At 35.7% G+C, this 13,643-nt stretch overlaps 1 protein-coding gene across 2 annotated transcripts in view; it reads right to left on the reverse strand.

The window, feature by feature from the left end:
• The window catches only part of Sf3b3 (splicing factor 3b subunit 3), a 34,076-nt gene extending 20,491 nt beyond the window's left edge, over positions 1-13,585 (reverse strand). Inside the window, exons 1-11 of one of the 2 annotated variants that reach the window (XM_071595150.1) lie at positions 13,518-13,585; positions 13,053-13,344; positions 12,792-12,962; positions 12,542-12,714; positions 7,792-8,046; positions 7,444-7,554; positions 5,613-5,743; positions 4,043-4,221; positions 3,218-3,373; positions 2,862-2,911; positions 899-1,008 (exon numbers count right to left, since the gene is read on the reverse strand). In XM_071595150.1, the coding sequence (XP_071451251.1) occupies positions 2,907-2,911; positions 3,218-3,373; positions 4,043-4,221; positions 5,613-5,743; positions 7,444-7,554; positions 7,792-8,046; positions 12,542-12,714; positions 12,792-12,962; positions 13,053-13,278 (1,407 nt within the window). In that variant the 5' untranslated portion in view covers positions 13,279-13,344; positions 13,518-13,585 and the 3' untranslated portion in view covers positions 899-1,008; positions 2,862-2,906. Of the gene's footprint in view, positions 1-856; positions 1,009-2,861; positions 2,912-3,217; positions 3,374-4,042; positions 4,222-5,612; positions 5,744-7,443; positions 7,555-7,791; positions 8,047-12,541; positions 12,715-12,791; positions 12,963-13,052; positions 13,345-13,517 lie in introns of those variants that run through there. The other variant, XM_071595149.1, reaches the window with a different exon arrangement.
• Between the last annotated feature and the right edge of the window lie 58 nt (positions 13,586-13,643).

The following is a 13,643-nucleotide window of genomic DNA, read 5'->3' on the forward strand; positions in this document are numbered from 1 at the left end:
GTTTCTTAAAATAATGAATTTTAGTGAAGTAAATCTTGAGGAAACAATTACTTTAGAACACAGACCATGCATTTTTAAGAAGAAATAATGCATTAGGACACTGGCTATAGTTTATAAAATAACAAAATTTTCACTGCGTTTTGTGCTTACTTTCTCTTCACTAACCTAGTTGATGCCAGTATCAATTTGGATACCTTCATCCATTCTTTTGTGCCATTGCTATTCATCAGATATACCTTCTATTTATACTATCAAACTGTCCAACAAATTAATTCATTCCTAGCAAGGAGTAAACTTCATGAATTATTCAACTCCCACTCTATTCAACAAATTCATGTCTTTGTTTCTTATGAAATGCCATAAGTGACATTGAAGAGGCAACTTTCCTCATGCTTAACATAATCCATTAATGGAAATATTATAATTTTCAGCCCTATGGAATTCTTGAATGAAGAGAATTATAGATGTTCAGCAATTAAGTTAATAAAAGAGCATAAACTGTGATACCTGAACTGATATTATTTTTAGTCCTTCGGCAATAAACATCACTACTATTTTAGAAGTATTTTTGGAGAAGGAGAGCGCAGCAGCTAAATGAGAAAGAAAAATGGTATCCTAATTCTGTTACCAGCAGAATCTTACATTGAATCCATTAATCATATTAAAATTAAATCACCATCAAAATGTCAACAATGGTCATCAAAATTGTAAAACATTAGTAGAAAATTTAAGTCTTATGTTTGTGTCCCATGATTATGTCGGAGAGATATGACTTTGGGAGTTCTGTACATCTCCCCACCCAGGGGGCAGGGAGAGTAGTTAGGCACAATGCCCAAGGACAGGGAGTTCTACATACCTGCACCAGTGCATCATCCCCCAGGGATGAACAGCAGAGTGTGGGTGTGGTGCCAAGGAACCCTGAGTCTGTCACTTCCTCCACAGTCTCTCCAATGGACAGCACAAGGGTGGCATTCACGAAGGACACGATGATGTAGGCATCATACTCCTCTGTAGATAGAACATAACCACACAACATAGTCACCCATGATCATTTAAGTAAACCCAACTGTTTAAAAACAAAGTAGGCTCACAAATATAGGACATTTTTTCACCCATGTGCAAGTTAAAAAAAAAATCTGTTACAGATGGTGAGATGTGACACCAATATACCGCTTCTGGGTTTACTTCTGTCTATGAGTAATGCCAGTTATAGTGAAAGTGGAGTATTGAGGTGCAATAGTTTCCTGTGGAGTGAACAACTAACAAGGAGAGAAGTAGCGCGGAAGGCCAAGATGAACAATTATACGTAATCTTCAAAGGAAGACAAGTGTAAAGATCTACCAAGGAATGAAAGGACTGGGAGGGCATGAAGTAGCTGCCAAGGTTGATTCAAAGGAAATTTGTTTGATAACCAATGATTACGATAGAGAAAATTCAATCGAGCTGCTTTGCTCTTAACCTGCATGTGTTTGCCATCACATAAGAGTATTGTCTCTTTACTACTGCAAACTGTGAGAATGAATTACCTGGAAGAGAAAAGTTAATCAAGAAATGATCAATTTTCCAAAATACAAAATCACATAAAATGCCATTATTTTTATTTAAAATTAAATACATATCTATTCCAAGAAGAACTCCCTTTGTGTTTTACTAATCATGATACAGGTTTAAGTGCAGAGCAAAGGTATACTTGCGAACTCAAAATGTCATTCGATTCTAATACACCTACGAAAGACAGGCAAAAAGGTTACCAGCAAAATTGAATAGGTACTTTTTGGATGACAAAAAATAACTATCAGCAAGCCCAATAATAGCCCACTAACAGCAAACCCACTAATAGTCACACAGTTTTGTACAGGCCACTCAATTTTTTTGCATAAACAAGTAGCACAATGTAATTCTAAACTCTTGGGCTCATACAGCAAAATAAGAATTATTTTAATTGCAAACTGCATTTTGCAACAAGTAATTACAATATTTTAAATTGGAACTTCATATTGAATTTTCTGGTTTCCCGAAAAATTCTTCCAAAAAAATCTTTTTGTTCTGCACACAATGAATATGCCAGGCAGAAATGCAAAAGTAGCCATTAAGAGGGTCATTATGTGAGGACAGGCTGGGGAAGCCCTGCAACCGGAATCCCCAAGGGGATTGATAATGGCGCAAAAAAGTTATCTTTAGATAAATCATACAAATAGGATATTATGCAATAATATTCTTCTGGAAATATTATGAAAAATAATGAGATACTGGGCAAGGGGATTTGTTTCTGCACTTCGTAATCTTAAATCTAAAATATGTATGTTGTGAGGAATTTCAAGAAAATATTGACACTTCTTTAGGTGACAGACACAATGCAAGTGATTCTGTATATAATCGACCATTACATAGTGAGACATGCAAGGGTAAAAAGGTTATACCGAAGGACTAAAATCCATGACAGTTTTTTACATGACTAGGTACTTTCCAAATTATTATGACTACTCCATATCTCACTAAAAACCCCACTTGCAAAAAACTCTCCCAAAATGTCATTTTATTAGTTTAATAACGTACTCAAATACCATAATAAAGGAAATTTTTATGAAACAGGTAAGCTTGGGAATTCTTCAAATACTTTAATGATCTCAAATGAGGATCATTACCTTTTAATACTATTGAAAATACAGGTCGAATCTTAGGGTAGCTGCTCAACACTGGAACATCCCCAATCAGAAATAACATCTCTTAACAAATAAAACATTCACCCTCTGTTACTAACATCACTACCACATCTAAAAAATCACCTCGACTGATAGCAGAGTAGTGTGCAATTTGAATGTTCTCCAATGAAATTACAGGGGAATCCGTGAATTCCTCACCTTTTTATGCCCAAATGGATTTCTCCGACAGCCAAGTTGCTATAGTCAGCCTGTAAGAGAGATTGACTGGTGTTTGATAGATTTTATCAATTCCACCAGATTAATAACTTCCATTTAATTTAAAACATTGGTTACCTAGGCCATTTTCATTCAACAGAATGGCTTTTAAAACTGATAATTCTCATTAAAATGGAATGTTTGAAAAAGTATTAAAGTTACTATCTCATTGACATATTAAAAATGCACATCAAATGCATGAAAATGAATTATGTATTTAGTTTAAGTCTTCAAAAATGATTGAAGAGGCATTACTGCATCAAATTGAGGGATAATTTAGTTTAGGTACCACTTCCTACCGTCAGCTCTCCGCTTCACAGTCCACACAGCATTTGGATTGCCAGGCAACTCAGAGACGGCCATCTCCGACACTTCCAGACCATGGCGAAGCACTCTCACAGATGACCTGGGACCCCGGCCACACAGGAGGTATAGCTGGGGTGTGTCCTCATTGGCTAAAATGACAGCATAAAATATTTCATTAACAAGTGATAAGTTATTCGGCAGATATACCAATATTGAATACTCTTCTCCACTTTCTAGTAAAAGCAGAAAAGTATGCATGTCTACAATGGTCAGCAATAGTAGCTTCACCTCTGGTGACTAAGTATGAAATACTGTCTAGTAAATCTCTGTATTTCAAAAATGATTTCAAACCAACAAAATATTGAGAAGTCTTTGGAGAAGTTTTCTATTTGTAAAACGAACTAAATCAGTGAAAATTGACCAAAAAGAGCTACACTGTCTTCCCAGAACGGTGCTACGAGAATGCCAGGGCATGAACACCACACCATATAATTGGTGCATAGAGCACCACACATGCTCCCCTACAGGTTACATAAAGGAATATATTTACTTGAAGTTAAGCACAACCCATAAACTTTCAACAAGAATCCATTGTGAAACAGTTTTCAGAGTATTCAAACAATCATGATAACAATCCAGAAAAATGAAAAATTCGTGGATTAATTCCGAGAAAACCTGAGTAAGTAACCCTGTTTTCCTCCAAATTGAGTGATTTCCCAAGAAACCCATTCTCATTTCCTCAGTTTTTAGTCTCTATGTCAGCATACTCCTTGCTATTGCAACTCCTGCTTGCTTGAACTCTCACTTGGTAGACTCACCCAAGTCAGCAACCTGGCAGGCCAAGATTGGCGACAGAGAGTCCATTTCATCAACAGGCACCAGGTTCCTAAGTGGTCGTGGTGCAAAGAAGAAAGTGTCACCTTCCTCAAGAGGCATAGCAGAGCTGAATTCTGGTTCATCATCGTCATCACCAAGGTGGGCAATTTGATACAGGTAACTGCAAAGGAAAGTAGTTTCTCATGAGACTTGTTTCGTAATACGTAGACACAAAGTTTGTGTGTTCAATTTAATATCACTCTTAAATGCATGAAATGCACTGCCACAGTAATTGGCCAGAGATGGATTGTTGCCAAAGGGGTCCTTCCAGAGAGTTCTGGACATCCATCCACCTTCTGGCCTGGACTCAACATTACTTTCCGTTTCAGCATGGTTAGGCTGGTGCCCTTTACAGTAACCATCTTGAGGGTGATTTTGATCGGTGGGGACAGGAACCAGTTTTCCCAAGCCCTAAAAATTGTGTAGAAGAACCAGTTCCACCCCATAGCTTGCAATTTCATAATTTATGGTGTATGACAAATGACACTATGGGGATTTAGAGGGGGGATTTTCCTAAAAACATTAATTCTAACCAGGAGTGAAACACACAGCTAGCCATGATAACTCTTCTGAAGACTTGGGTATTACTAAGGAAAAGTTATGGAAGATCATTCAAGAATAAATTATATAATTTTTGGGAAGTGGCTAGCGCTATTTTATTTAAGTTTCATTCAGGGTACGGTTAAATAAGGCTGACTAACTAAATTAGACAGACATTTTACTTTTCCATTTGACTGAGTGGAACTTATTTTAGTAGATTTTAAAGTTCATTCTCAAGTAATTATTTATTTTGATTTAATTATAGCGGTACTAATTTTATACACAAGCATGCATACATATGAGTATTTACAGGTACTTAATGATTTTCTAAGAGTTTTCCCATTGTGCACTAACAATGCCCAAATTCATTAGCTAGTTGTACTTGTTCAACATTAGGCATTTGCCTATGAACACCTGCCTTCAACAATCCTATCTCAGAGATACCCACCCACTAATACCTGCCCGCTGACACTCCAGTGAGCAATGTTTAGAATGTGTTCTTGTTGGAAGTTAAATATCAAGGACTCTCATTAATGGCCACGTGAGTATGAATGCAGACAAGCTTAACCAGATCCAATTGCAGGAGGGGATCATGATGGTGCGGTGGCCAACATAGTCTTCCCACCGAGAGGGTTCGCGATCTAATCATAGAGATAACAATATTTTTCAGTGGTATCCCGATCCCTACTTGAGGTGCTTTGTGGTGAGCACTTTGAGTGACTATGACATCAGTCAAATCGGACATTAAACTGCAGACCCCTTGGCACCTTTCGAAAAGAGTGGGCTATTGCTGATGCCGGGTTTCTCTCCACTCTTCCTTTCCTATCACTCCCTAATGGTGCAAATGACCTTAGCGGTCAGTCGCCTCCCATAAAAACCTACAACCCAAATTGCAGTGGTCAGCTGTTTTGGCTCAGATTGCATGTTACTATATCATAAAGAACAAACAGGATTGCTGTCAGATTCACTTACTGATTGCCAAACTCAGATGCAACAAAGAGGAAGCCAGTCTTGAGTACACACATTGCTGATGCCACAGGCACGGTGTCAAAATATTTCAACCTGATTTCCGTCACAACATCTTCATCAGTTTCCAGGGTTACCTTTAGAGATTCAAACAATGAAACACGTCAAAATTACAGAAAAAGCATTAAAAAAACTCTCCCATTACTTAAATTAGTTCATAGCATTATGAATAAAACCATGATTTTAAGTAACAGTACTATTTGTAAAATTACAGTACTTAACAGTAAGTTTAAAGGAGGTTTACTAAGAAATGAGCACAATCTAAATTCTGGATGCCATCTCATACATTATCAGAAAGCACGAAGACTGAACCATCCTACTTTCCCTTCAATTATACCCCTACAAAAGTATGGCATCGATTTTGATAGAACTTAACCAAACTATAGCATTAGTGAATGAAAGCTTTTGCTTGTAAATGAGAAACAGCACTTTAGACTGTAGTAACAGACTAAATAAATTGACTCCAAACTAGTAGCAGGAATGTTTGATGCCCACATTCAATACTGGATTTCAAACAAATCGCCAGTTTCTACTCAACTCGAATTCCATTTTTATTGTTTAATCATTGTATATTATTAGAATTCTGACATTACTTTAAGGGCAAAGTACAGTAATGTATGTAATACTTATAGGACCACCTATTTATTCTGAAGCAGCTGAGGGCCCTACAAAATTTTCGTCTGTCTTCCTGCCACTTTTCTTGCTAAGAGGGTAAGTCAATAAATATGTTCCAAAAGTTCGAATAGAACCAATAGTTTATGTTAAAAACATTTCATTGGGAACACTTGGTAACATCCACCTTACTTTCCAGCATAAACTTCCAGTAATTTTCATCTGTTCAGTCCCTTAAAAAAATCATTTGGGTGACTGACTTTTGAAAATGATGCCATAGTCTTGATGGCTGCAACAGCAAACAAAAGCCTTCTTTGATGCTGGCTATTAAGGACTTTTAAAGAAATGGGATAAGCATTTTAATGTATACGATGAATATGTTAAAATGCAAAATAAATTTCAGGAAGTTACTTTGATTATTAATGCCTCAATCTAGTTTTGAGTTATTTATTGACTTATCCTTGTATATCATTAGGTAATCATCAATAAACATACATCTGAACAGCAAATATTCGAGGGTTTAAAGTTGGAGCAGCAGTGTAGGCCTCATTTCACATAGCTCATAGTGTCTGATATATATTCCCGGAATCATGGATCTTATTTGTTGAGAGCAATCAACCTAATCAATAAGTTACAATTATCATTATAAAAAATTACATGGAATATGACGCTGTCACTCAGCAGAAAGGAAAAAAAATGACTGTGCATGTCCACTCCAAGGCCCAGGTTCACCAAAAAGAATCTATCCCTGAAATGTTGCTTTGATCATTCTTGACATTCCACAATTGATAAATGACAATTCATTATCTCCTGCATTTGATGACAAAAAAAAAGAATCAATGAATCTGGTTATACTGATTACTTATTCATAATAATTTATTTATGAAGGGGAATGATTGCAAGTCTAGTGGCTTAGATCAAGAATTGTTTGATGAAACCAGACCTAAAAGCAGCCCATAGATTACTAACTCGCCAAAACAATAAGATTTATATGGTGCCAAAGTACACAGATTGGCATATTAAAGTACAATATAGGCTCCGAAGTATACTTTCCAGTATTTCAATTGGATCTTTGACAGAAAAGCATGCTTCAAGGGAATTTGCATGACACTTTGAACTTTGCCCAAAGGGCAACTTTCAGTCGTCTTTATGAAGTATAACTTACTTTAAAAACATCTCCTTGTTCTGTCTGTGCTAGGAAAAAGAACATAGATTTGGTACGATGGGTGGCTGAACAAACGAAGATCATACCTCGCTCTGGATCATCAAGGTCATTCTGTGAAGGAATAGAGAATGGATGGAAGAAAGGAAGGGTAGAGAGGAAGAAGGTGATAACATCAGTTTAACAGTCAAGTCTTATTATAAAACTCAATAAACCAAATTTTTATATCATCAGTCAAAAGAGATTTAATCAACGAGTGATCTCATAAGTCTAACATGCAATACCATCATGTGATAAAATAAAATATCAAATAAACATGCTTATAAGCACATTAAAATTGATGCCACTTACCCTTCGCCGAGGAATGGGACAGCGGATATCATGCTGATCTCCAAGATTCTTGTAAGTGAGGTAATTCTCAGAGCACACCAGTACCCCAGATGGACCATCATTGCCCCCAGGAACAGACACCAGGAAATTGGCATGCTCCTCCAAAGGCTCTGAATACTTACGGACTACATGATTAAGTCCCAGGTCTAATTCATAAAAGGTTAATGTTTGTTGTGTACGCTGGGCTGCTTCACCAGTGGGGTCAGAGTCTGCCTCCTATTCACAAAAAAATAATACATAACCATATAATACAAATGAGCAGCATTTACTTACAAAATGGATTCATATTACGTCATGTTTTTAAAATGAATAATAGTACTGGCTTAGTACTAACTCTGGCACTTCAATCAAGAATATCTTCGCACGAGTGAACGCTCAATTTATAGATTCTCATTCCTAACTTTTGTCCCATTTCCCTAATGTAACTACCATCCCTTTCCCCAATTTGACTCCTGAGCATCTGTGCATGTGACCAAGTGTTTTTTCCTGGATTATTCCTTGTCATTTCTTATGCAACTGGTATCACTGAAGTCAATCAAACTACATGGCTTTTACCAAGGTCTGCAATTAAGCATTTGATTAAAACGATATCAAACTGATGTCACAAATGAAAGGAATATGAATCTCATTACGACTCCTAGTTCCCACATCGCATTCCTGATGTGTGCCAAGTTTTCAACTATAAAAAAATTGTACATTTCCCCCAAAATATTGATGGGAATAAAGCAATTTTAGGGTTTTCCCAGATTTTTCAGAATGAGAGGTCACCCAATTAACGAAAAATTTTCATAAATACAAAGGCAATAAAAACTGGTTAAGAGTTATACCAGCATCTATGAATGGGGTTATTAAAACTATCACCTTCACAGCTAATTTTTTTAAGGATTAGAGCCTTAATACATGTCAATTCCATACAATTTTTACAAAGGCCTTTGTTTGTATTACTCTAAAATCATGGTGGGATGTGGGAGACTGTGGTCATGCTGCACATAAGTCCTTGGAATGGCTACTCCCTAATGAGTAAGCACTCTGGCAGAAAATATTTTCATGAGAAAAATATAATTGCCACAGTGCACTTCACTCTTTCTAAGAATTGTTCAAGTTTATAAAATTTTTTGATTGCCAAAATCAAAAAAAATATCAAAAAAGTTGCTCTCTCCTCTCCCCAGCAATTCGTAAATAAATGAAAAACATACATATGAAGGTAATAAATTTTGTTCAAAGATCAGCAACCTGTTTTGTCACAATATGAATGAAATTGATTCAAGTATACACAGTTCCTACAACCACCACCTTAGGGAAGTGAAAAATTAACATTAGAATAACAAGCTCACTTGAGGGAGGAGTGGTAGTTCCACTAAAGAAACAAAGGAATACACATGACTAGTCTCATTCAACTGAACACTACATATCTTTTTATACAAAAATATATGTGCCTGGAAACTGGCTTTTCCAGGATTTCTGGCTCTATAAAGCATATTTTCAAAAGAATGTTTCATTCTTTCTAATGAGAATTACACTAGGATCTAATTGAAGAGTCCCTTTTATTAATCACGTTTAGAGATGTGTCACTGAGATGGCCATTGAATATTCTTTGTCATAGGAAAACTTGAAAAAAATATCAATCAGCCTGTTAGCACTCAATGCCGGTACAGTGTCTTTTTTCAGTACGATGAAGTTTTTTTTTAAAATATTAATCAGCTTTGACAACCAGGTACACAGAAGTGTATAATTACTCTGTTAGGACCCAGTTTATTTAGTTTTAGGATGAAACCTCTAATTAGGACAAAAGTGGAAGCTGTTCAAGCAATATAGCTGTGTTCCACTTTAGGAAGTTTAATATGGTATTACAAAATTCAAATAAATCAATGTTAGTGACAAAATTGGCAATTCACGATTGTGATATTTCATTTTCGCTATTCAAATCCTAAATTTTGAACATATTTGATGATAATAGTTACCATAATCATCAATTAGCTTGATGAATCAATGATTCAAATGACAATTTGTTTTTATATTTGTGTAAGGAGAATTATTGCTGTTCAGCAGTTTTCAGTCCCTCAGCTGCCTTTGGACTACTTGGAATAACACATTTGGAAGATTTGAAAATACATGAGATTCTCTGCATAGCTCCTAACATGTCATGACATCTTAACAGCCAACTTAATGCGAACTAGTCTGTACAGTACTATCACTCAAGTAACAAAAGTTTTTCTTCCTTGAATAATTATGCTCAGTATTTTCTGTAATCAGTATATATCATCAAAACTCCACAATTGTGCTCATACAACTAGTCCAATACTGATGAGTTCTATATTTGTGCCAAACTCATCAATTAGGATCCTGAATCACTCTAATTTAGAGAGGACAAATGGTAATCAGCAGAAGAATATACACAGGTTATTTTGAACTTTAAGAAGCTCTGCACTAAAACACCTTTAGAGCATTGATATGAGGTGACTGAAATGACCAATCTCAATCTAAGAGAGTTTTAGAAATATCATTTTAACATCGTTGACTGCATAAGATGCTTGAAACGGTGTGGGAAGGGATTGTGAAGAGAACTCTCACTTCTTCTCAGAAGAAGCTTTGGTTGGAGAACATTGACGAAATTGACTTTCAAGGATTAGAGACAGCAGTAAGAGGGACTGTAGACAACAAGATTTTGTCTTTGGCCAAGTTCCTCGGACTGGAGGTGGATTACAATGATATCGATGAGCTTATGGAGGAGCACAGCCAGGAGCTGACCACCGCAGAACTTATGTAGTTGCAAAACACACACAATACTAAAGAAGTGCAGGTAATCTTTGGATTACAATATTCTTAAAAATATAGCCAGTGTTGATGACCTTGTTAAGCAATACTATTTTTTGGAACATGAAATTCTCTTCAGGATAATTATTATTCAAAAGTACTTTTTTGCTTTACTGGAAAGAAATAAAAGAGTTTTGAAAAAATTATTACAAATGGTGTTTTGATATTTTCAATGCACTCCGCACAGCTGTGCCAGCACCATTAAAAAAACTTAATTAATATTCCTCTGAGAAGGGGAAATGAACCCCATGTTCTTCATACTGTCATTCTTGACAGTTGGCATGATGGGAGGAAGTTAATGAAAAAAAATTAGGAGAGTAAAAATGTACTTGCCTTTTACAAAAACACTAATAACTTATTAATTCAGCCAAAAAATTGTGTTGACCTGACACCACTGATCTGATAGATAATTGGCATGTATTTTCCAACAAGCACAAAATTAAATGCTACTCATTGAGGGTGCAAGCACATTTCAACTATGATAAGCAATTGAAACCATTCATGGAAATCTAATCTATGGAAAATAATAATTTATTACAGGCTTCCAAAGCAATAGTGAGGGTATATGCCAAACAATACCCTATAAGGTCTTCCCTAAAAATATATTTGGCCTCCTGCCCCCCTCCCCTCTGGGAAAAACTGAAATGCTGTGACTGTGCTCAGCTTTAAAATCTATAAATATGCTGAATGTTTATCTAGGATGCCTAATTTCTATGAATGATACAATTTCAGATCTGATTGCCACTTTCCTTAACTGAGCAGAAAAATGCAAGGAAAAAATGGAATAAAACAGCTACAATTTAAAACATATTATAAGTGGATTTTTCCTATCTCCCTTAACACACAATGTAATGAAAATTCTATTGTGTGAAGTAGGACAATTAATTGAAGATACATAGAGCATAACAATTGTACAACCCCCTCTTGTAAATAAATCTGAATAACTGTTTGTTGGCATGACTATTACACGAAAACGAATGAATACGCAAATTACTAAATGTCACCAAAATAAGCAGGAGATGACGTACAAAAACACAATGTTGACTTTTTCAGTCATAATAGGGATATTTGATGATAAAAAATTAAAATTTTCCAATAAGTAGGAATAACATGTGGAATTATAGCCATAAACTCCAATCATTATACTATTACAATCACAAATTGAATTTCAACGACCATTGCTATTTAGGAGATAAGTAAGGCCAATATCAGCATGTGTATTTTACACTTGTTAAGAATAAATAACGAATTAGTGATCCACGGAGTAAATAATTTGGCAGATGACAACTAAAATGTTAAGCTAGCTACTAATTCATTTCAGCAAGAAATTTCATTGGATAATGTTTTCTTGTTCTACATTAAAAAAAAGTGGACACCCATTCAGAGAAACCTGCTAAAATATTTTAACAAGCGGCAAAGGAGTTAAAAGAAACTTTTATTCCTGGGATGAAAGAAAATGCCTTAGCGATTACCTCATTCCCTTACGTCAATAATTCAAGTATTACTACACCATGTCTTCATCATAAATTGTTGCTATAAATTTAAGCAATTTTTTCCTCAAAATGATATTTCAAGGGACCACACAGATATTCTGTAGATTCTCCATTCTAATTCATATAGATTGTTTGAGAATTCGCTAATTTATAGGGAGATAAATTTTAATTTGAAAGTATGCGGCTAGCTTCGGATACTGAAGTCATTAGTGCGGAAAAACAGAGTCATGTGGGCCACGAAAAATACCATAACTAAAACAAGCCTTGTAATAAAATTATCCCATAGTTCATCAAAATCTCTAGTGGTGATTGCCATGTACTATGTAAACAGACAGCGAATACCCAGGGGTCTTCCGTACCGGCCACAATATTAAGTGTAAAAATAATTAACAACTAGCACATACCTCATAATCTATTTCCAAGCACGCAAACATTGGATTTTCAAATCCAACATCCACGCCAACAGTATGGTACACCAGAGTATTACTTTTGTGAGCTTCCAAAGGTGAAGAAATGGTTAGTCTCGCTTGAGCATCTCTGTTTAATATATACACAAGTTTTTGCTTCTCAATTGCTCCTGCAATTTCAACAAATAAATGTCAATTAAAGTAAATAATTGCTTAGATTGAACGACAGAAAAGTGCCAAGGCGTACCAATCATTACTGCCCTCCCTTTGGGATCAATAGCAAGATACTGTCCAGGGACGATTCTTCGGCATCCGCTTTTTCCGAACGTTTCCTGGTGGACTTTATCGAAAAAGTTTTTCTGGGGAATATACTCTAAAATGACTATTCTTCCGGAATCGGACCCAACGACGATGTAATCTACCAATAAATAGAGTGATTTAACGGCAGTAAATATTTAATTTCTTAACGGCATAAAAAAATGATAATGCAAATATATATACTACCCACCTTTAGTTCCACCGGTCAGCCTGAAAGACATTAGTGACCTTATTACACCAAATACTTCCATCGTTAATAAAGTATGAACTTTCCCGGTGTTGGGGTCGGGTCTTAATAGTTCCAAAGTCTTTCCTCTGGACACAAGAATTTCTTGCATTTTGCTGCCACTGAAATTCCCATGCACTGCATGGGTAATTCCGGTGGCCCTTTGCAAAGTTAGATTGTACAAATGCATTATTATGCTTTGAATTCAACGACTGATATCGAAAAAAAGTATTAGAACGTGTAAAGATGCCACCATCTGAAAATTCAGAATAATAATAACAACAACAATAACATAACCGGCATCAAAATGTAGCTGCAATATTAGAGGATGATAAACGGAAATAATTCAAGCGCATTTTGGCATAAAAGTCTTCTTTCCATTATCATTAGCAATTAAATTTTAATTTACAAAATTTAAACGCTAAATACCTTCTCGATGGCTTAGGATTCAGAAACTCATAGTATCCATGAAATCCACCTCCTTGTGCACAGACGCGCTAGCAACTTCGATATAATCTCCTTATATCGAACTATGTAAGATGTTCGATATATCAA

The sequence above is a fragment of the Hetaerina americana genome, unplaced genomic scaffold (assembly GCF_022747635.1).
Source record: "Hetaerina americana unplaced genomic scaffold, ioHetAmer1.1.p SCAF_7, whole genome shotgun sequence".
In the NCBI taxonomy this organism is placed as follows: domain Eukaryota; kingdom Metazoa; phylum Arthropoda; class Insecta; order Odonata; family Calopterygidae; genus Hetaerina; species Hetaerina americana.